General features: G+C 36.4%; 1 protein-coding gene across 6 annotated transcripts in view; it reads left to right on the top strand.

Moving 5' to 3' along the window:
- Positions 1-25,009, top strand: part of TRIM37 (tripartite motif containing 37) — a 136,670-nt gene that overhangs the window by 82,349 nt on the left and 29,312 nt on the right. For 4 of the 6 annotated variants that reach the window (XM_008695488.2, XM_008695487.2, XM_008695490.2 and 1 more), the window contains exons 18-21: positions 7,042-7,236; positions 13,730-14,038; positions 22,857-22,985; positions 23,337-23,526. In XM_008695488.2, coding sequence (XP_008693710.1) covers positions 7,042-7,236; positions 13,730-14,038; positions 22,857-22,985; positions 23,337-23,526 — 823 coding nt within the window. The remainder of the gene's footprint in view (positions 1-7,041; positions 7,237-13,729; positions 14,039-22,856; positions 22,986-23,336; positions 23,527-25,009) is intronic. The other 2 variants (XM_008695492.2, XM_008695491.2) reach the window with 2 other exon arrangements.

The following is a 25,009-nucleotide window of genomic DNA, read 5'->3' as shown; positions in this document are numbered from 1 at the left end:
CTCCTACACACTTCTTCAGACTTACCTCTCTCACACTCCCCTGTGTCATTTTTTAGCCCAGAGGAAAGAAATGTGCTTCTCCTCAAACGTGCTTCCTAACATGTTCCTTCTATCTTCTCATGCTAGGCATAGTCAACTCCTATTTCTTCTTCACTTTAGTTGTATTTTATTCCTGGAAGCCCTCCTCAACTGTGTGCCCTGCATATCTTTTCCTGCTCTCTCAAGTTAACCTATTAGAATATAAATTAAAACATGCTTATTTAGCTACCTATTTTCCCTTTTATCGCTGAGCGCCATGAAGCACTGTGCCAAGAAATAATATGCATCTTAATATTTGTACCCCTGGCATTTAACACAGTATAATAAGGGATCATTTAATATTTTTCAGATAAATACTGAATGAATATACTTTATTTTACTAAGTGTTGAGTGTAGTTTTCAAAATTTAAATAGCATAGAAAAATTCAGAAGCTGTATTGGTATAAAATGGAAGATGGGTGTTCTGAGTCAAGGTTAGTGAATATTTTTCAGCCTTGCAGCGTGGTTTTTCTTAGTTAAATCTGTCATTTCCTCTCTTAAACTGTATCATAGGGAAATTCTTATATGAAACATTTTTACACATACCGGATAATGGGTAAACAGAAAGTTATATTTTTTACTTTATTCATTCATCCACCAGATATTTTTACTGGATACTTACCTGGCACTGTGTACTGTCTTGCTATCTGGAGCTATAGTATTGAATAAAAAGGCATCTGTGTTCTCATGATGCTTATGTTCTGTAATTCTGAAATTGTAATTTATTAATTCAATAAATAGTTTTTGAGGATCTGTTATAATCCAGACACTAAATTATGGGTGCTGAGGATACACTAGTGAATCATACCCCTTTAATTTTTATTACGTGCTTTTAGGAATTTTAAATTTTTGTAGACATTTGTTGAATGCCTGTATCAGGATTTCTGGAAAATACAATGAAAATACTTACTCTTAAGTACTTTATAATCTAAAGGTGAATTAATGTATGAACAGATAGCTAAGATATGTAAGACAGTACGCATAAAAAGAACTGTAGATTTCTTTAGATACCGCCTCCTCAGGAGGTGGAACATAGCTCCCTACCCTTAAATGTGGGCTATGCTTAGTGACTGGCTTCCATTATAATACAGTCTAGAAAGGAAAAAAGTAACTTTATACCAGAGAAACCTGTTAAACATTATTTTAGCCAGGTTATCAGATTTAACATCATCCATGTTGTCATGTTGATAGCATGTACCCTCGATATGGTCTGTTGAGAATGGTACTTTACATCTGTGGTGTTGTCCTCCCCAAACCCATAAACACAATGTAACCATGAGAAAAACACCACATGAACCCCAGTTGAGGGACATTTTACAAAATATCTGACCAATACTTTTCAGAACTGTCATGGTCATCAAAAGCAAAATTCTGAGGAACTGCCCCAGATCAGAGGAACCTAAGGAGAAATGATGTAATTTGATAGTCTGAATGGGACCCAGGGACACAAGAAGTACATTTGGGAAATATTAATGAAATCTGAATAAAGTACAGAATTTATTAGTTGATGATAACATACCAATATTAGTTCATTAGTTGTGATAAAGGTACCATAGTGATGAAAGCTATTGACAGTGGGTAAAGTGGATCATGGGATTTACAGGAATGCTCTGATTTTTCTTTGCACCTTTTCTAGAAACCTAAAACTATTGTAAAATGAAAAGTTTTAATATATAAAGAAAACTAAAGCAGAATTAAGGGTGAGGTGGGGCTGAGTGTGGAATGAATTGTTATATGTTAATAATGGAAGGTCCATTTCAAGCCGGTTGTGATTCATATTTAAGAACCATACTATCATCTAAAAAATTATGTCAGTTAAGACGTTAAGTTGTCCATTAAGTAGATCTTTCTTAAACAGAAGCTAGGTATGAGGTAAAATAATATTTACTTAATATCGTTGTATAGGTTGTATTAAATAAGGCTATAGCTTGAAATAACTTTTAATGATTCAGGTGCCTCTTCCCTCAGGAATTGCTTATTCAGTTATTTTCATTTAGTTACAAGAAAAACTAATGCTTAAAATTATGTTCTGAAAAAGTATTCTAAATAAAAAGTATCGTTCTATTTTCTTAAGATTTTATTTCTTTATTTGAGAGAGAGAGAGAGAGCACAGCAGGGGGAGTGGCAGGGAGAGGGAGAAGCAGGCTGTGTGCTGAGCAGGGAGCATGATGCAGGGCTCTATCCCAGGACCCTGGGATCATGACCTAAACCGAAGGCAGACGCTTAACCAACTGAGCCACATCAACTTTATATTTGCCTCACATGTGTGATTAATGAAACATTCTAATACTTGAGAACTAAAAAATTCTAGCAATATAGCATACTTGTAAATTGACAGTGTGTAGGTTATTAGAATATTTGTTACTTATTTCAGGTTAAGGTTTTTTTTTTTTTTTAAGATTTTATTTATTTATTTATTTATTTATTTGTCAGAGACTGAGAGCACAAGTAGGGGGAGTGGCAGGCAGAGGGAGAAGCAGGCTCCCCGTTGAGCAGGGAGCCCAGTGTGGACTTGATTCCAGGACCATGAGATTATGACCTGAGCTGAAGGCAGACACTTAACTGACTGTGCCACCTAGGTATCCCTCAGGTTAAGGATTTTTAAGGTTACTTGTTCCAGTAATGTTTAATGAATGCCCACTAGTTATCAGGCATTGTGTTGTTCACTGGGATTACGAGATGAGTGAGCATCATCTCCAAAATGAGAATGTAGCACTAGTCATTACAGAACTTCGTGATTATAAATGTCAATACAGGGTGACACCAAAAATAGAACAGCTTATTAGAAATGGGTGAAAAAGGCTTTAGAAAGGGAGTGATGTTTGATTTTGTTCTTGAAAGAAGACCTAAGAGTTCATTAGAGGAGCAGGGAAATAATGAGATAAGAGAGCAAAGACATTCCAGGGGAAAGATGCAGCATTATTCTTTTTGGAAACTTCAAATAATTGAGACTTTGTATGGGGGCAGGCCAATATGAGATTGGTAAGCAAGAAGCAAAATCAGATAATAGAAAGTCTCATTTGCTAGGCTAAGGATTTGGGGCTTTATTCTGTGGAACCATTAAAGGCCTTTAAAAGAAACGTGGTGAGATTTGGTTACATAGTGGAAGATGAATTAAAAGACACGATCAGTTAGAAAACTACTGAAATGTTTCAGGAGGGACAATTATGAGGGCCTAAGATAAGGCAATAGTAGGAGTGGAGATGAAATTTGTTGAAAGTTGTTAAATAGTAGAATTTATAGGACTTGGGAATCTAACTGAATGGATTTGGTGGATATGTGGGGATGATTCTTTAAGGTTTCTAGGTTAGGCTGTGCCCTTACATAAGATAGTCCAGGAGCAAAACATAATATAATCAGTTTGATCAGTGTTGATTTTGAGAGACCTGTGGGACAATCATGTGTTGATCTCTTGACCCATAATATCTAACTGGTTGGAAGATCTCAGGTGTGTAGTCTGTTTTAGAAAGATGCATTAATTTTTTTATTTTCAAAAAACATAACTTTTATTAAACAGAATAAACGAATTAAAAATTTCTAAAACGCTTTCATAGTATATAAAGAACTTCTGTAAATCAATAAGAAAAAGGTAAGACTACCTCCTGGGGGGGGAAAAAGGACAAAAGACTGGAATAGACACTTCACAGAAGAGGCTATCCAGATGGCCAGTGCACATTTTAAAAAGTACTCAACCTCTTTTATCAGAGAAATGCAAATCGATGATGTGTCCCAGTATGGATCTCTTGAGTTTATTTATCTTACATAGAGTTTGTTGAGCTGAGCTTCTTGGATGTGTTAGATTAACATCTTTCATCAGGTGTTGGAAATTTTCAGTAATTTTTCTTTGATCTGTATTCTTTCTCTTTGCTCTTCTGTGACTCCCATTATATGTATGTTGGTACATTTGATGAGATTCCACAGATCTCTAGGACTCTTCATTTTTCTTTATTTTTTTGGGAAGTGCCAAATAAAAATCCAATAAGATCCCATTGCACACCCACTGTAGCAGCTAATAGATAAAAACATTTTTTAAACTGGCAATACTAAATGTTGCAAGCATGTAGAGCGATGGAAACTCTCATACCTTGCCAGTAGGAATGAAAATTGATACCACTATTTTGGGAAATGGTTGGGCAATATGTGTTAAAGCTGAACATACACATGCCTTTGTGTGAGCCAAGGCTTGCCAGTAGATTTTTACAAGAGTATTTAGAGCAGCATCATTCTTTTATAGGTGTTGTCATTGTGTGTCTGTATGTGTATGTTTTTTAAGAAAAACAAATGTAATTTATAACAAAGTAAAAGCTGTGAAAAAGCTAGTTTAGGACTAGACTGTGTAGGACCTTGGGCGTCATGCTACTGCATACAGGCACTATGATGAGATGAAGAACTGAGGTAGATCAGTGTACCATTTTAGCAGGGGCTTGGCTCAGGAGGCAGGGAACCTGCCACTGATTAATTTGCTTTTTTATGAGGTGTTTTATATTGTTTTCATGTGACCTTCAAGAGCAGTTTATCTACTTAGAATTTCAGTGGCTTTATTTTTAGCAGCTAAAAACTAGAAGCAACCCATGTTCTTTCCACATAGAATAAAGAAAGAAACGGGGATATATTCAGATACTGGGATGCCACACAGCGATGATGCAGATGAGTAAACTGCTCCGTGCAGCAGTGTGGGTGAATCTCACGAACATAATGTCGAACAAAGAAGCAGGATGTTAGAGCACACACTGTATCATTTCATTTATATAAAGTTCAAAAACAGGCAAAATTATGGTGTTTAATGCAGAATGAAGGTTACCTTTGGAGAGGAAGATTGGTGAGCAGTTTTAGGAGATGGGGGGACTTGGGGGTACCGTTATTTTGTGAGCATTTATTAGGCTGTATACTTTGTATGAGACGGACAGACCTACACAACACACCCAGAATGATGGCAGTATCAGCTCCGAGAAACGGAAACTGAAATAGATGCTCAAGTCTTTGATGCTTGTGGATAGTGAGTAGAAAGGATGGGAACATGGGAGGGAGGGAGTAGCCAAAGGGCACGAAGCACAAAGGAAAGGAGTTTTTGTTCATTGGTGAAAGTAAGGCCTGGAAGAACATCGAAAAATAGGAGAGTGCTAGTGTTAAATGGGCAACTTCTATTTCTAAAGAAGAACCAGATATCAGGACAGTAGATACAGTGCACAGGGCTACTAAATAACTTATTACCCAGTTAGAACCACCTGGGCAGCTTTTTAGAAAAAGATCCTGGGTCCCACTCCAGTAATCTTACTCAGGCATCTGTGGTAGAGCTAGCATCTGTAATGTTTAAAATTCCTCTCAAATGCAGCCTGATTTGGAAACTTCCGAGTAAAGAAAAAGGGTAAGACAGGTACAAGGTGAAGAGGGGATGGTTTTCTCCTTTTTTTTTTTTTTTAAGAGTTCAGCTTTCTCTTGAACACATTACAGAGGTTCAGTCAGACCAAAGCCCATGTCATCATCAGACAGACTCCTCAGATTCTTCTTTCTTCACTTCCACTTTTCTTTGTTTTCCTTCTGTCCACAACCATATTTTATTCTTGTTGCGGATAGTTTTTTGTTGGTTTTGTTTTTTGTTTTTTATTCCAATTATTTACTTCTACTTTCTTTTCCTCAGCTAGGGCAGCAGCCATAGAGGGGCCAGGACCTTCTGGTGTCCTGGTGTCCACCAGCCCCTGTGTTTCAAATGGGGTTCCTGATACCGACATTGGCCAGGACCTTTGCAAACAAGCCTGGCCAGAAAGGTTCAACATTTATACCGGCTACTTTAATGAGGACGTTGGTCTTATCCTCCATGGCTGTCACCTCATCATTATTGCAGGATAAGTGCTAAGTAGATGCAGGTGAGCTCCTGAGATGGAGGCCGTGGGGCAGGTGAATGCTGAGTGGCACTGCCATGCATGATGCTAGTCCCCAAATGAAGTGAGAGCCTCACGCCAGTGTGGCCTTCCTTGGATGCACTGAGCACCTTTGTAGCAGTTGAGGAAAAGGGGAGTTTTCCGCTATTTTTTAAAAGGCGTTGCATGGAGTACTGAGTCTGGGAAGAGAAATTTGCAGTGGGATGATGTCCTCAGAAGAGGAAGAGGAAGAAGTTAGAAATGGTGAGGATATGACTATAGGTGAAACACATATAAGTAAATAATTGGCTTGAAGCTTCTGAATAATTGGAATTTTTTCCCCAAGTTACTTCCTTTTAGATCTCTTTGAAACACTCATGAATAGTCAAAACCTGATTATTTTGTGTTATTTTTGTATTATCTATTTTAAGGTTTTGTTGCATGTAACACTTTTGAATTTTAGGTTTCTTTAGAATATATTTAAATAGTTTCATTGAAGGAGGTCAGTTTAACCACCATTTCCATACCTAATATTTGCTAGGTATTATCCTAGGCACTAGGGAAAAGTCAAATGGTTTCTTTAGCTTAAGGAGCTTAGTTCAATATAGGTGATACAGATATGACATTGCTCACAGGTGTCTATCCGGTTCATCAGTCGTTAACAAGTTTCAGTCTGAAAATTCCTCGAGAAGATTACTATTTTGGTATCTAGTTTCTTGGAATTTGTGGTATCTTGGGGATTTGTCTTTCTTTCAAGACCACTGGGTTAATAGGACATATTCTCCTTTTCTTCACCCTCATCCCCCTGATTGCATATATTGTGTATGACTACCTTTTTATTTCTAGGGCTAAGGATGGGGTTTGAGGGTTCCTCCTGAATTCTGGATAGTAATGAGGCCAGTGCTTAGTCACTATGCTTGTGTTCACCTCTCTGGCAATTTGGTTTCTCCTTTCTGCTTTTATCATATTGACACACCAACTCCTAAGAGACAGGTCCATAGACAAGTATTCAAACAACACTAACCTATTTACTTTTTCTTTTAAGTATAATTAAATTTGTGCAGATTTGTAGCATGCATTTTCTACATCTCTGTTTCTTTTGCAGGTAGTAACCATGGCTATGTGGGTGCCAGTAGCAGAATGTCAAGAAGAGCGCATTTATGCTCTGCTGCTACCAGTAGTTTATTAGACATTGACCCATTAATTTTAATACATTTATTGGACCTCAAGGACCGGAGCAGTATGGAAAATTTGTGGGGCTTACAGCCTCGCCCACCTGCTTCACTTTTGCAGCCCACAGGTAAAATATTAACAATAATTTCACTTTTTTCTGTGATTCTTGAGAAGAACTCTTGATTTTAATCCAAGTGTCTCATTTAAGTGTTGGAACACAGGATGTTTTTGTAGCAAAGTGGTTTTTCATTGTATGTCACAGAATTGACATTTACATTAATCAGATTTTTTTGGTCATTATTGTTCAGTGGTGTTTTGTGCAATAACGTCATAATGCCTGTTAAAATGTTTGTTTTTGATTGGGCATTTAGATTGTCTGATTGACAGTTTGATTTGTATGAAACACAGTTGTCCTCTTTGTGAATGGACTTAAGAGTTTTGCATGAATACCCTAAGTGGAACTGTGTCTAAATTGAATATAGAAAAAGATGGTTTCATGCTTTGATGTTCTGTAGCCTAAAAATGTATACCAATTAGCATCAGTGTTTTATTCGCAAAGGTTATTAGAAATTATATCTTTGTTACTGTAATATGATGTGTACACACACACACATTAGATGTATAGTCAAACCTGGACTTTTTGAAACTCTTAGGTATGGTCATTTTGAACAGCTAAGGATTTACCTGTAAATGCCAAATTTTAAACACCATTTTTGTTAGAAAACTTTCTAATATATACTCAATATTTTCCTACCCTCCTAAACAATAGTATTACAGAAATCAAAGCAGTGATTTAGACCAGTGATTTAGATGCTTCTTTAAAGCTGCAAAACTCATTTTTCAAAGTCTGAGGCAGAGCATCAGTGTAGAAAACACACAGAGCTGCTGTAGTTGGGGGTGATCTCAGAGCCTGGGTTATTTAGGCCTCTTCTTTCTAAGATGTACTTCCTGAAAGTCTGGGTCCTTAATTTGAAAGACTGTCTTCAGTCATGTTATGAAATAGTTGCCTTTTATCTGTGATCCAAGTACCTTTTCTATTGTACTTGTACTTTTATAAATGTATCACATTGCATCTAATTTTACATTATTCTTAGGTATTTTTGTAGAAAATTTGGAAAATGTAGGAAATTACAAGGAAAATAAAAATCACATATAGTTCTTGCGATCAACAAAGAAATAGCTTTTTAAAAAAAAGATTTTATTTTTACGTAATCTTTATACTAAACGTAGGGCTCAGACTCAGAACCCTGAGATCGGGTCACATGCTCTACCAACTGAGCCAACCAGGTGCCCCAAGAAATAACTTAAAAATAAAAAAATCAACACCTTGATAAAGGTTTTGCTTAAATTATAACCTGTGTTATTTGCAAAGACACAGTGAAACAGACAAGTTGTGGTTCTGCAGGTGGGTGTGTACATTGGTTTAACCTTTTTATGAAGGATTTTTTTTTTTAAGAGAGGAAGAGAAGGTGCATGTGCACGCAAGTAGCGGGTGGAGCAGAGGGTCAGAGGGAGAGAATTTCAAGTAGACTCCATGCCCAGCATGGAGCCCGATGTGGGGCCCAGTTCACAACCCTGAGATCATGACCTGAGCCGAAATCAAGAGTCGGACGCTTAACCAGCTAGCCACTGAGGCAACCCTGAAGGAAATTTTTGTACTAGGTTTAAAATACCTTATCCTTTAATCCTGTAACTTCACTTCTAGGAGTATATCCCAAAGAGAAAACAGAGTTGTTTGAAAATATCCAACAATACAGTTATGTTTGAAAAATTCTAGTTTAGCCATGCATATTTAATAGGTAGGTAGAATCATGTTTTTGAAAAGTATTCAGTGTCATTGGAAAAATGAATGCAAACCATAAACAGAATATCTCAGTTATCCAAAAATTAGTTTTCTCTGTAAAAGAAGGGCGGAATAATAGGAAGAGCAAGCTTTAAACATCTTGAGTTTGACATGCCAGTGGGATATCAAAGTAGAGATGCTTAGTAAATAGCTAAAAATTAAGAACTGGAATATAGGCAATTATTTGCCTAGAGGTGGTACTGGGTAATTAAAACTAAGGGAGTAAGATTGTAGAAGAGAGAGTTTTAAGAAAATTTTAATGTGGGGCGCCTGGGTGGTTCAGTCGTTAAGCATCTGCCTTCGGCTCAGGTCATGATCCCAGCATTCTGGGATCGAGCCCCACATCAGGCTCCTCTGCTGGGAGCCTGCTTCTTCCTCTCCCACTCCCCCTGCTTGTGTTCCCTCTCTCGCTGGCTGTCTCTCTCTCTCTGTCAAATAAATAAAAATAAAATCTTAAAAAAAAAATTTTAATGAGAAAAGGGCCAGGGACATGATTTTGGTGAAGGTCTGTTTTTACTGAGTTTGTGGAAGATGAACCAGATCAAAGAGCCTTTGAAAAGGAGAGAAACCAAGAAAATGGAGTCAAGGAAACCAACTGTCTGCAAGAAGATATTAAAAACTAATGTTGCAGAAAGATTCAGCCTTCTTTTTATTTAAATGCTTGCTTGGGTTTCAGTGTTTATTTTGGTTCTTTGTTTATTCTTTCCTTCTCAGTCTGTATACCTTTCATTTTCTTTTTCTTATCTTAACTGCTTTAGCTAGGACTTCCGGTACAGTGTTGAAGAGGCGTGGTGAAAGGGGATATCTTGTTCCTGATCTTGGTGGGAAAGATTCAAGGTTTTCACCATTAAGTATGATGTTAGCTATAGGTTTTTCATAGCTGTTGTCTATCAGGCTGAAGATGTTTTCCTCTATTCCTAGTTTACTAAGAGTTGTTGTTGGTTTTTTTTTTAATTCATGAGTGAATATTGGATTTTGTGAAATGCTTTTTCTGCATCTATTGATACGATGTGTGATGGATTACATTTATTGATTTTGGAATATCAAACCAGCCTTGCATACCTGGGATAAATCCCACTTAGTCGTGGTATACAATTCTTTTTATACATGGTTAGATTCAATTTGCTAATATTTTGTGGAGGGTTTTAGTATCTCTGTTCATGAGAGATACCGGTCTGTAGTTTTCTTGTAATGTCTTTGGTTTTGATATTAGAATAACGCCTTGTAGATTGAGTTTGGAAGTACTTTCTCTGCTTCTGTTCTTGGAGATAATAGAAAGTGGATATAGGCCTCTTCATACTGTCTACTTCTTTGATTTTTGGCAGATTGTCTCTCAGGGTATTGGTCCATTACATCTAGGTTATCAAAAATTTGTTGGCGTAGAGTTGTTCATAGTATTCCTTTATTTTCCTCTTATTCATTTTTCAATACATATTGAGTGAACCTATTATATATCAGACTCACTGCAAGTTCATGTTCTTTTTTTTTTCTTTTTAAGAGTTTTTATTTACTTGACAGAGATAGAGACAGCCAGCGAGAGAGGGAACACAAGCAGGGGAGTGGGAGAGGAAGAAGCAGGCTTCCAGCAGAGGAGCCTGATGTGGGGCTCGATCCCAGAATGCCGGGATCACGCCCTGAGCCAAAGGCAGATGCTTAACGACTGAGCCACCCAGGCGCCCCTCATGTTCTTAACCACTGTACTGTAAAAGGGGCATTTTAAGAGGCATCGGTATGAATGACAGATTTTATGGTACATATGGTAAGTAGAAATAGGAAGTCAGGTGGGGTTATTCTGTGGAAGGTGTTGCATGCTAGCCTGAGGAATGATGCATAGTGGGCATTGGGGAGCCGTTGTTGCAGTTTAGGAATGGTTTGATTAAAGCTGCTTTTAGAAAGCTGGCAGTACTCAGATAACTATCAGAAATGGAAGTTTAATGAGAGTACTATTGTAGAAGTTTATTTCAGTGGTTCCTAGTATGAGAGGACAAATTCATACATTCCTGGATATTTTCTCAATCATTGTATGCTCAAAAATATGTGGATCTGAGGTAAGGTCTTCAGAATGTTCTGACATTATAGAAGTTATACTTAACCTCTAAGGAATACAGTAATTTACTCTATATATAATTAAGATTTTACTTGTAGCATGGCAGTGGTAATATTTGGAATGTCGTAAAGTTAGAGTTATAGGGCTTGGCAAATGAATGGAATGTGGTAAGGAGGACTCTGAAGACACTTAGGTGACCAGAATCGTGGTAGCATTGATAGATGCTGAAGTCTGGAGAAGAAGCTTTAGAGAACTGTCAGTCTTGAAGGCCATAACTGAACAGATATGAAAGAATTGTTACAGACAATTCTAATTAACTTTGTAACCTGGCACATTCAAGAAGCCTTATTTTCAGTGCAGTATTAAATTGTCAGGTTCCTATGGTATAAGTTCTCATCACACTTTCCTGTCTTGGCGGTTATCACATGGTACTGAAATTATTTTTCAGTTTTCCAGCTGGACTGTGAGCTTTGTGAGGACAAAGACCGAGGGTTCATCTTGTTCACTATTGTATTTCCTGCCCAACACAATGCCTAGCATTTGAAACAGGCTCAGTAGTTGTCTATCAGATGAAGGTGGTTTGTTTATTTTGTATTTTCCCATCTGCGATTTTTACTTTTTTAGAATCTTTGTCAGTTTCTAGTAATAATAAACTGAACCATGTATGTTAATACAGATTTTCATATTTAAGTCCATGTAGATGTGGGGTGCAAGATTTTAGTTAGCAAAACATTTTGAACATTCTATGCCATAAGTTGTTTGGCCTGAAATACAAAGATCACTAAGATGTAATCTCCACCATAAGCTGTTCACAGTCTATATATTTGTCTTCCTTACTGTAATGTGACAAGTGCTGCAATAGGAGTATACTCCAAGTACTATGAAAAATTAGGTAAAAATGACTTGGAAGAACAGAGGCAGTTGGTGGTTTAGGTGCCTGAAGGAGTAGACATTTCGAAATAGATTTCCTTTGGTTTGGGGTAAAAGAGAAGGGAATAGGACACATGTAAAGTATAGAAGTGGGATATAGCATTGCCTGTGTATTATAGAGTTGCAAGTAATACCAAAACATTGGGATATATTTGGGGTAGAGGTAAAAGATTAAAGCCACTGAGAGACAAGGGCCTCAGATAGTAGGCCTCAGATGCCACGCTGGTGCTTTCATGAATGATTTTAAGCAGGAAAGTAATATCTGATTAGGGTTTTAGAAAAATTTCTGACATCTTGGTGGAAAGGGTTTGGATGGGTATTACACCACAGAATGCTTTCATAAACACTGAGTTTTTTGAGCCTTATGACAACCCCATTAGGTGTATATTATTGTCTTCATTTTACAAATAAATAATGGACTTCTGTAAAGTTACAGCAACTAAATGGTAGATCTGAGACCAAATCCTGGATTTCTAAAATCTCTCCTTACCTCATTTATAGAAAATTCTTTTTACGGGTGCCTGGGTGGCTCATTCGGTTAAGTGTCCGACTCTTGATTTTGCCCCAGGTCATGGGATCAAGCCTCATGTTGGGCTCTGTGCTGAGCGTGGGGTCTGCTTAAGATCTCTCTCTCCCTCTGCCCTCCCCCCCCATAAAATGAAAAGAAAAATAGAATTTAGTTCCCTCAGAGGATTGATATGAAAGAACTAAATGACTTAATTTAATTCAGTAAGCTCTTTGTGGATGTTTCTTAAATAAACAGAGACAATAAAATCTATTAAGATAGGAGAATCTTTCCCAGAAGACTTTTGGCTGGAAGTGAGTCACGTACCCTCCCTAAACACTGTCAGAGGAATGAGTTTATTAGACCATTCCTGGACCCATATGCTCTGGGGCCAAAGGAGGGTCCTTTGAGCACATTGCTGCTCACCACCTGATACCAGATACAATCTGAGTCCTTTTGGTAAGTTAGAAGTGGGGCAATGACTGTTGAACACACTACAATGTCTGCTTTTTACTGTACTTCCTCTTTTATGGTAGAAGGTTGTTGCAGTGTGTAGGCAAGTTAAGGTGTCATTCCTGNTGCTAATAATGACTTGTTCTTTTTCTAGTTAGTGCCTGTTGGTCCCCCATTTTTTGTTTGTAGGGCTTGGTTTCTTTCTGCTTTGAGTCAGTCATAATGTTCTTTGATATTCAAAATATGCCTCTCCTTTTAATATTTGTGGGGTGAGGAGGTGGATTGAGAAATAGCTGCTTTCTCTGGGAAGAGTGAAAACATTGTTACTTTAGAGACTGCAAAGACTCAGTGACAGGAAGCTGTTCTTTTATGATGCTCCGTGGGACTTAATAGCTGTAACTGCATTGGACAACTTTTTAAACTTAGTTGGAATATATGTATTTGTACATACTATGTGTAGCATATTTGATTGGCTTCTGGGGTGGTTGTTTCATTTTTTCAATTAATGAAGATAATAAAAGCTCAGTGTAGGAAATTTGAGGAAAATGGAGACATAAAGAAGAAAGCATAGGCAGTAGGGCAGCTTTCTTAAACTTTTAGAATTAAATAACTAATTCAGATTTGAGTGGTTATAATGTGACCCAGATTCTAACTTTGAAGGTGTGAATAAAGTTAGGATACTTGTATCTATCTTTATTTTCATTAATGGAATTTAATACATGCTTTTATGATTAATACCACCTAAAGCACCTCAGCTTTTTTACACATCAAGTTTGCTTATATTGACATTATCATGAGTGTTGAAGTCTATATTAATATGACTTGTAACTTTCTCTCTAAAGCATCATATTCTCGAAAAGATAAAGACCAAAGGAAGCAGCAGGCAATGTGGCGAGTTCCCTCTGATTTAAAGATGCTAAAAAGACTCAAAACTCAGATGGCTGAAGTTCGATGTATGAAAACTGATGTAAAGAATACACTTTCAGAAATCAAAAGCAGCAATGCTGCTTGTGGGGATATGCAGGCAAGCCTTTTTTCTGCTGACCAGGCAGCTCTGGCTGCCTGTGGAACTGAAAACTCTGGCAGATTACAGGATTTGGGAATGGAGCTCCTGGCAAAATCCTCAGTTGCTGGTTGTTACATACGAAACTGTAAGTGGATCTTTTTAGTGTCATTTCCCTCTGTGTCATTTGGGAAGCTAGAGATTGGGTTATTTTCAGAATAATATTTAAACATCTCTCTTACAACGAATTATAAGACTATATATACAACCTTTTCTCCCATTCAAAACTGACTGTATATTTTCTACTATATAGAGATAACATTTCTTGATTGCGTATTTTGTGCTGGGCAATAAATAAGACAATCCTTAACCCGTTGGATCTAACTTTTGTATATTCATGTGGTGGGAATCGGCATTAAAATGTGTAGACAAATAAAGATAATTTCAGTTAGTAAAAAGTACTGTGAAGGAAACAACAGAGGAATGGGATGGGAAAATGAGGAGCGTGCTGCTTAGGTTAGGGTGGTAAGAGAAAGTCTCTGAGAAGCAACATTTGAACTGAGACCTAACGGTTGAGAAGGCAGCAGCCATACAAAAATCAGTGGGACGTGTTGTTAGGGGTAGATAGAACAGAAAATGCAAAGGCAGTGATAAAGGATTTGCTGTTCTGCATGTTTGAAAGCTCGAAGGAATACTGGTATGATTGAATATGGTGAACAAAGCAGAGGGGAGAATACTAGAAGATAAGGCAGAGAGGTAGGCAGGTTCTATATCAGGTATGGACTTGTAAGACCAGGATAAGGAGTTTGGGTTTTATTCTCATTTTAGGAGAAAGTCTCTAGAGAATGAAAATGGGGGTTGGGAGATCGTTTATGATCTGATTTACCTTTTACAGAGATTACATACTTGCTATATGGAGAAGGGTCTGAAGGTTTGAATGGGAGTTGTGTGAAACAGTGTGTGTGACTATAACAATAGTGTGTGTGAAATACGGTTACTACAGTGGGTAGGTGGACTTGCTCATAGTCTAGCATCCCTTCCTGTCCGAGGTTCCCATCTTTGTTAATTCTCCCAAGGATGGTGCATAACTAGTACTATTCTAGATACATGGGAGAGAAGTCAGTTCATTACGTACAATGGTATTTTAGACCAAGAGGTCTCAGTTCTTTTCCACAACCCTCATAAGAAAGACTGGATAGTGTTGTANGGAAAGAAAAAAAACTAAGAATGATGTTTAAGTTTTTGTCCCAAGCAACTTAGTGACTGGTACTATCATTAATTTAGATGCAAATCAAATAAGGAAAAAGCTGGTGTGGGGGTTGGGGGGTGGCAGGAAGTTAAGAATTCTTGTTTAAACATGTTAGGTTTGAGATGTCTTTAGTTATCTTAGTAAAATGTCTTCTAGGCAGGTGAATGGTACATAAATCTGAAGCTTATGGGGTCACATAATTTCCTTTACTGGCCTCCCCTTCATTACCAGGCCTTTAAAGGTTAAAGTGCCCCAGAGCCAAAATTTCTCTTCTCCATTTAAACTCCATTTAAACAAGTGTCTGATATTGTTGACTCCCAAATGCTGACTCCAGTCTGTGTTCAGTTTTTAAAAGAAATTTACCACGATTTGTTAAACAGGATTTACTGTCCTAACCTTTTTAAAGTAGTACTGTTCAGTGGCATAAAGTACATGCACATTGTTGTGCTACCGTCACCACCATCCATCCATAGAACTCTTTTTATCTTGCACAACTGAATCTCTCTACCTAGTAAACAATAGCTCTCTACTCTTCCTCCTCCCAGTGCCTGGCAGCCACTATTTACTTCCTGTCTCTATAAATTTGATTATTCAAGGTACCTTGTATAAGTGGAAACACACTTTTGTGGCTGGCTCATTTCATTTAGCATAATGTCTTTAGGGTTTGGAGAGCCTGGGTGGCTCAGTTGGTTAAGTGTCTGCCTTCGGCTCAGGTCATGATCACAGGGTCCTGGGATTGAGTCCTGCATCAGGCTCCCTGCTTGGTGGGGAGTCTGCTTCTCCCTCTGCCTACTGCTCCCCCTGCATGTGATTTTTCTCTCTTTGTCTCTCAGATAAATAAAATCTTTAAAAATAAATAAAGGAGTATCTGACCAACTGTGTCAGCTTTTTTTTTTTTTTTTAATGTCTTCAGCATTCATCCATATTGTAGCATGTGTCAGAATTCCTTTTTGTGGCTAGATGGTATTCCATTGTGTGTGTATGTATATGCCACTTTTTGTTTATCCATTCATCCTTTGATGGACACTGGACTGGCCCCTACTTTTTGGCTATTGTGAATAATGCAGCTATGAGGATCTCTTTAAGACCCTGCTTTCCATTTTTCTGGACATACATACGTTAAAAGTGGAATTGCTGGATTATATGGTATTCAGTTTATAATTTTTTGAGGAACTTGCCATACAGTTTTCAATAGAGGTTGCACCATTTTACATTCCTACCTAATAGTGCACAAGGGCTCCAGTTTGTCCACACCTTCCCCATCACTTATAATTTTGTGGTTTTGTTTTGTCTTTGATAATAGCCATACTAATGCATGTGAAGTGGTATTTTATTGTCTTATTATGCTTTTGATTCACATTTATCAGTGATGTTGAACATTTTATAGTGTTTATCAGCCATTTGTATATATTTTCATTTCATTGGAGAACTGTGTATTCAGATCCTTTGCCCATTTTTGAAATGGATCGAGTTGGTTTTTTTTTTCTTCCCCACCCCCCCCCCAAGATTTTATTTTTAAGTTATTTTTATACCCAGTGTGGGGCTCAAACTTATGATTCCGAGATCAAGAGTCAGAGTCACAGCTTCTACCAACCGAGCCAGCCCAGTGCCCTGGGTTGGCTTTTTGTTTTTGAGTTTTAAGAGTTCTCTATATTCTGGATATTAATCCCTTATCAGATGGAGCGCCTAGGTGGTTCAGTTGATAAAGCGTCTGACTCTTGATTTCGGTTCAGGTCATGATCTCAGGGTCATGCGATTGAGCCCAGCATTGTGAGATCAGGCCCTGCATTGCGCTCTGGTTTCAGTGGGGAGCCTGCTTGAGTTTCTCTTCTCCCCCTCTCCCTTTGCCCCCTGCCCCAACACGTGTGCGCATGGATGTGTGCTCTCTCTTAAATAAATACATCTTTTTAAAAAAATCCCTTATCAGATATATGATTTGCAAGTATTTTTTCCTATTCAGCGTGTTGCCTTTTCACTCTGTTGCTTTTATCTTTTGATGGTAAAAGTTTTTAATTTTGGTGAAGTCCTGTTTTATCTTTTTTTCCCTTTTGTTGCCTGTGCTTTGGTGTCATATTTCAAAAGAGCATTGCTAAAGCTGATGTTATGAAGCTTTTCCCCTATGTTTTCTTGGAGTTTTGTAGGGGTGTTTTGTTGTTATTTTTTTTTTTTTAAGATTTATGTATTTGGGAGAGTGGGGGAGGGGCAGAAGGAGAGGGAGAGAGAAACTGTGCTGAGTGTGGAACCCCATGCGGGGCTCAACTCTGAGATCACAACCTGAGTCGAAACCAAGAGTTTAACACTTAAACCAACCAACTTCACCACCCAGGAGCCCCAAGAGTTTTATAGTTTTAGATCTTATATTTATAAATGTCTTGGATCTATTTTTAGTTAATTTTGTATGTGGTATTAGGTAAGGGTCCAACTTAAATTTGTTCATGTGTGGATATCAGCCTTCCTAGCACCATTTGTTGAAAAGATTTTCCTCTCATCATTGAATGGTCTTGATACCCTTGTTGAATATCATTAAAGAGGTGCCTGGCTGGCTTAGTCAGTAGAGTGTGTGACTCTTGATCTTAGGGTTGTGAGTTCAAGCCCCATTTTGGAAGTAGAGATTACTTTAAAAAAAAAAAAAAAAGGAAATCATTTAAGCATATATGTGAGCATTTATTTCTGGGCTATTTGTGTGTTTATTAAAATGGGATATATTAATGCTTGATACTGGTGGCAGTAATCCAGTAGAGATGAATAGAGGAGAGGATGATTGCCAAATACCTAAAATTCTCCTAAAATAAGCATAACAGTTCAATAGAAAATGAAGTAAAGGTTATGATTAGGCTGTTAACGTAAGAAGAAATACAAATGGGCAGTATACATCTCAAAGGATACTCAACCCAATCTAGTTGTCAAGGAAATGACAATTTAAAACAAAAAGAAATAATGCTCTTTAGATGGACTTTTGCAAAAAGCTTTTGTTACCTACTTTTGCAAGTACTTCTCTCCTGTTGCCACTTGCTTTTATTTTTCTGACAGTTTTAAATTTTTTATTTTAGATCTATTAATAGTATTCATAGTTTTTGGGTTTAATGTTTTTATTTTGAAGGCCTTTGACTCCCAAGTTTATAAAAATGACCCCTGTTTTCTTACAGTATTTTTTTAAAACTTTTTAACATTTAGGTCACTATACCATATATAATTTGTTTTTCATGATGGTGTGTGAGGTAAGTTCAGGTATTTTCTTTTTCCCAAAAGAAACATGTTTTTTGAAGAATCCACTCTGTCCAACAATATGAAATGCACCCTTTATTAATAGACCAAATTCCCTTATTTGCATTGTTCTGGTTTTAAGTCGTTCATAGAGGTTAAATCATGTGAAATTGCCAACATGCAACTATTTTTGACCTGCAAAAACAGCAATTTGATATTGTTACGTGAATATTTGTGGTGTCTTTAACTACTATATTTCATAGTTTGTAATACTGATTGACTTGCCTTCATTTTTGTTTTTGTTTTCAAAATATTCTTGATGGTTCTTGCACATTTACTCTTCCAGAAAAACATTTTGACTGGAATTGCATTATTTAATGGATTTAATTACATTTAATTTGGGGAATTGACATTTTTTCAGTATTGAAGCATTAACATCTGGGAACATGGTATTTGTCTCCATTTATTCTGGTCATCTCTTATATATAGTTCACAGTTTTAGTTTTCTTCATATAAGTTCTGTATGTTATATTCATTTCTAGATAGGTTATAACTTAGGTTGCTATTGTGAATGGGATTTCTTCCCCTGCCCCCGTAATATTTTCTAATTATTTGTCACTTGTAGGAATACTATTGGTTTTTACATGTTTGTCTTGTATTCAGCCCACCTAGTGAAATTTTTAAATTCTGAGTTTTTCAGTCAAATCTTGAATTTTTAAGTAGGTGATCATATTATCAACAAATTATTATAGTTCATTTCTTTTTTGCTTATTTACTTTACATTTTTCATTGTCTAGGCTAGGGTCTCAGAACAATGCTAACTAATAGCAGTAATAGAGAATTCCTTTCGTTTTCTCAAGTACAAAATTTGCTATATATTTTTTTTAAAGATTTATTTTTTTATTTTAGAGCGAGAGAAAGTGTGAGCACAGGAGCAGGAGGGGCAGAAGGAGAGGGAGAGAGAATCTCAATTAGACTTCGTACTGAGTGCAGAGCTGGACGCAGGGTTTGATCTCATGATCCTTAGATCTCGCCCTGAGCCGAAACCAAGTCAGATGCATAGCCGACTGCGCCACCTAGGCACCCCTGCTATATGTTTTAATAGTTCTTACCACCCTAAAAGATACATCCTTCTATTGCTAATAATTACTATGTACAATAAGTACCACTGTTAAGTCTGTGTGGGATATCATTCTAAGTCACATGTGCATTAACTCACTTAATCCCAACAACTCTGTGGCAAGTTATTTTTATCCCCAATTTACAGATGGATAAATGGAGGCACAGGGCATTAAACATCATCCTCAGAGTTTCACAGTGGTAATTGGGAGAGCCAAGAACTTGAACCACAGACCCAATGGCTTTCACCATTGCACCAAACTACCTTTTTTTCTGCTTACTAAGAGGTTGTTTATTTATCAAGAAGTTGTATAGAATTATGCTTTTTTGGCATCTGTCAAAATGATCATATTATTTTGTTTGATTACTTTAACTTTAAAGAATTACATTCTTTATCTAATGATGACCATTCTTGAAATAGTAGAATGAATCCTACTTGGTTTTGATAATTTGTAATTTTTAAAAATGTACTGCCATATTTCAGTTTGCTAATACTTTAGTTCAAATTCTTGACTATTGTAGTCATAAGTAAAATGGAGTTATATTTTTGTTACATTATCCTTCATCCATTTGAATTCCAATTTTATGCCAGCCTTATGGAATAAATTCAGAAGCTTTTGTCCTTTTCTGTCTATGAAATTATTTTAACATCTTATCTGCTCTTTAAAAGTTTAATGAAATTCATTCATAAAATCATTTAGTAGTTCTTTCAGGGACAGAACTTTAACAACCTTTTAATTTCAGTGTGTTTATTGGTCTCATATTTCTCCTCCTTGAACCAGTTTCCATAATTAATTTTCCTTGAAAATTACTCATTTTATTAGATATTTTAATTTATTGGCATAAAGCCACTTATGCTAGTCTCTTAAATTTTAAAAAGTCCTCTGAATATGGGCTGTTAAACTTTTTCTCTTATTTTGCTTATATGTGTTTTCTTATTTTGCCCTTTGATTTGACTTGCTGGAAACTTGTCCATTTTATTTGTCTCTTCAAAGACCTAATTCTTAGATATATTTCATCTACTTTCTTCTGCCTTTTTGTTACATTAAATTCTACCTTTATTTCTGTTTTAATAGTGCATTAACAGAATGCATTATTGGTTAAGGACTGTATTATAATTTATATATACATTGTAGTGGAAAAATTTGTCTTAATTTTTTCTCACATCTTTTTTTCAAGTGTACATATTCAACAGTTTTTAATATATTCACAAAGTCATGTAATGATCACCATTATCTAGAACACTGTCTACAACATTTTCATCACCCTCTCCCCAAAAACTCCATACCCATGAACAGTCACTCTCCATTTTTCCTTTCCTCTAACCCCTGGTAACCTCTAGTTTATTTCTCTATATATTTTACTTCTTCTGGACTTTTCATATAAATAGAATCATACAATATGAGGCCTCTGTGTCTGGCTTCTTTCACTTAGCATAACATTTCCAAGGGTCATCCATGTTATAGCATGTATTATTTCATTCCTTTTTATGGCTGAATCATAACTTCATTGTATATGTGAACCATGTTCTGTTTACCTACTCATCATTTGATGGACATCATGTAGTGTTTTGCCACTTTTTGGCTATTATGAATCATGCTGCTATGAATATTCATGTACATATATCTGTGTGGACATATGTATTTATTTATCTTGGGTATATGCTTAAAATTGGAATTGCTGGGTTATAGGGGAACTTCTCGAGGCACTGCCATAACTGTATCCAGTGCAGCTGTACCATTTTACATTCCCATCCAATTCCTAATTAGAACCCAGTTGAGGGTTCCAATTTTTCCATGTCCTTGCCAACACTTGTTATTGTCCATCTTTTTTTCCCCTTTGTCCATTGAATTGTCTTGGCCTCCTTACCAAAAATTAACCATAAGTGCTTTATTTCTGGACTCTCAATTCTGTTCCGTTGATCAATATTTTTGTCTTTATACCAGTATACCACACAGTCTTGGTTAGTATAGTTTTATAGCAAGTTTTTGAAATCAGAAGTGTGAGTCTTCCATTCAAGATGTTTTTGGGTATTCTGGATCTTTTCATATGAATTTTAGAATTAGCTTATCAATTTCTGTAGTTAGAAAGACAATTGGCGTTCCTGGATGGCTCAGTTAAGCGTCCACCTCTTGATTTTGGCTCTGGTCATGATCTCAGTTGTGGAATTGAGCCCCACATTGGGCTCCTCACTCACTCAGCTGGGAGTTTGCTGGAGAGTCTCTCTCACCTTCCTCCTTTCTCTCTCTTTAAAAAAAATTAAAAATAAAATTTTAAAAAAGACAGTTGGATTTCTATAGACATTGTGTTGAATTTCTAGATCAATTTTGGGAGTATTGCCATGTTAACAATATTGTCTTCTGATCAATGAACACAGTTTTTTCCCCATCTTTTTTTTTTATTAAGCGTTTATTGGAAAGATTCAAAAATTTTCATCTTTATTGTCTTTCGGCAGTGTGTGATAGTTTTCAATATGTAAGTCTTACATTTCTTAAATTTTTCTTAAGTACTTTATTCTGTTTGGTGCTATTATAAATGGAATTGTTTATTTAATTGCATTCTTGATTATGCTTTGCTGGTCTATGAAAAGATAATCAGTTCTTGGTCTCGTGTCCTACTACCTTGCTGATCCTATTTATTACCTTTAAATGCGTGTCTTCTGCTTTCTTTTTATTTATTTTTATTCTTTTTCTATCTCTTTGAGTCTGTGCATGTTAGTCCACTTAGTTTCATTTTTTTTCTAATTCATTATAAGGCTATACACTTTTTTCCCTAATTGTTTTAGCCACAAACATCTTGTGTATTGTATTTGTGATTTATTTCTAAATCATTGATTTTCTTGTTAATCCAGTAATTTACAATTTTCAAGTAGTTTGGGGGTTGTATTTTTGTTGTTAATACTTGGACATTGAGATTGGAATTCATATCTGGTAGGATTTTTCTTTTCTTTTTTTTCTTTAAAGATTTTATTTATTTATTCGACAGAGATAGAGACAGCCAGCGAGAGAGGGAGCACAAGCAGGGGGAGTGGGAGAGGAAGAAGCAGGCTCATAGCAGAAGAGCCTGATGTGGGGCTCGATCCCAGAACGCCGGGATCACGCCCTGAGCCGAAGGCAGACGCTTAACCGCTGTGCCACCCAGGCGCCCCAGGACTTTTCTTTTGAAATTTACTGATATTTTTCTGGTTTTGTTGAGACTCTGCTCCACAAGAAGCATAGTAGGAACACCTTTTGCATAAAACCCCAAATAAACCATTTGGGACCAGAGTGTCCTGGGTTTTTTGGACACAGTAGATAGAATACATTCCATAAGATTAGCCTTCCTCTGACTGCCTAGGTAGTGAGTTTTGTTCTATTTTTATCTTATTCGGAAATATTTTTACATGTCTTTGCAGCCACAAATAAGAAGAGTAATTCACCCAAGCCAGCTCGGTCCAGTGTAGCTGGTAGTCTGTCACTTCGAAGAGCAATAGACTCTGGGGAAAATAGCCGTTCAAAGGGAGACTGTCAAACTCTATCTGAAGGTAAATTTGAAGAGTTTAGAATTTCAGTGGATAGATGTTTGTTATTTAAAATTGATCTTATGGTGTACATAGATTTAGATCTTTAAAGGCACCAACAATGCTGAAACTTGATTTGAAAGTTCCTTGATCTCCCAAGAGAATAGACCCATTGGTAAGAAAATGCAGCCGTTAGACTGCATATTTTGGATTCCTTAATTTTAAATATTTGGCATAAAAAAACTGGGATATATTTTTTGATTGTTTTTGAGTTTTCCTGCAGTTTAAAAATGTTTATGTAGGGAGATATTCTAAAGTGGAGACTAGAGAGCTTTTGTTTGCCTTCTTTCTGAGTATCCCCTTTCTTTTCTATAGGCTCCCCAGGAAGCTCTCAGTCTGGGAGCAGGCGCAGTTCTCCCCGAGCCTTAACACATGACACTATCAGTGATATTTTGCCAAAATCTGAAGACCGGCAGTGTCAGGCTTTGGGTTCGGATGCTGTTGTGGTTGCGGTTTTCAGTGGTTTACCTGCTGTTGAGAAAAGGAGGAAAATGGTCACCTTGGGGTAAGTTCTTTTGTTTATGTAATAGAGTAATAGCTATAGCTTTGTTTGACACTCTTTAAGTCTACATCATAATGAATAAAATAAATTTCCACTTTGTTAATTTTTTAGCAGATGGAAGGCTTGTTTGTTGTATTAAAATCTAACTATAAAGCACTGGAGACCTTTTTTTCTTAATGGAATCAAATGAGATAGTATCAGACATTCAGTTATCTTAAGAGATCATTTTCACTGAAGTGTGTAACCTTGTGTGAATTCTGCCTTGTAAGTTTTTGATGTATGTATCAGCTTTTTTTTTTTTTCTGTTTCTCCTGTGTCCTCAACACTTTTCAAAGACATTTGTGCTGGGCTGTATTATGTCATAGGTCTTTCACACATATTTTGTATGTAACAAAGCACTTCTGGCAGTTTTATTTTAACACTGCTTTTGTACTTTTATCTCATCTATTTTCTCTTCTCTTATGAAAATGTCTTCAAAACTCAGAGTTGGAATTTCTCAAAAGGATATACTATATGGTAGTCATGACCTTTATCTCTCGCCCAGGAAAAATAAACTCAAATCCCAGCCATGTCAATTAAACCACCATCCATTAAAAAGATAGAGTGATTATGGTATGTATTGTCTGTGAATGTGCTAGATGAGCCACTAATATCCATCTGCTAATCTATTTTCTAGATATTAAATACGTTTCTAAGTTTAAGCAATGGAATAGTTCTACCTTGGAGACTTTGAAAAAAAAACTTGGAATTAAATTTAGACAGAGATTAACATCCCCTAAGTTTACCTAATTTAAACAGTTTTAAGGTTTGGATAATTACCAGATGTAAAAGAACAGCTGGTATGATTTAGTTTTCTGTTTTAGCTCTCGTTTAAGCAGTGGAAAGGTGTTATAATCATTAGGATTGTCTTCTCCTTCCCATTACCTATCCTGATTTTATACATACTCCTTTCAGGTTGAAGCTACAACTAGCTTTTATATTTTGTCGTAGAGATATTTATATCTGTCTTTAGTCATAACAATTAAATGTATATGACCAGAGACTTTTTTTCTAGACTGTAAAATCCTCTGTAAATATCTGCTGCTCTTAGGTATAACACTCATTTTACAGTTAATTGTATTGCTAGCCTGGCTTATGTGGTGTTTTCTAACTTGTGTCTTTTTTTCCTTGCCTGATTTAAAGTAGTTTGTAAGCAAAAATTTTACATACTGATAATAAGTGGTTCAAATTGGAAGTAAGAAAAGAATATTAAGTGAAAATTTCCCCATCTTTGTCTCCCATCTGCTTAGTTTTCCAACTTCCTGCCTACACACATTACTGCTGTTTTTAATTTTTTATATATGCTGTGTCTTCTCAGTTTTTATGCATATTTAAGCAGCTGTGACTATATAGCTTTTTTTAAACAATTCTAAAATTTATCAACTTTAAAATGGCATCTTTAAGATGATTGTAATTATATGTAAAAATTTTACTTACAAGACCATAT

This window comes from Ursus maritimus, unplaced genomic scaffold, assembly GCF_017311325.1.
Source record: "Ursus maritimus isolate PB19 unplaced genomic scaffold, ASM1731132v1 scaffold_24, whole genome shotgun sequence".
In the NCBI taxonomy this organism is placed as follows: domain Eukaryota; kingdom Metazoa; phylum Chordata; class Mammalia; order Carnivora; family Ursidae; genus Ursus; species Ursus maritimus.
Note: the sequence above shows the minus strand (reverse complement) of the source record. Positions and strands in the feature narration are given on the sequence as shown.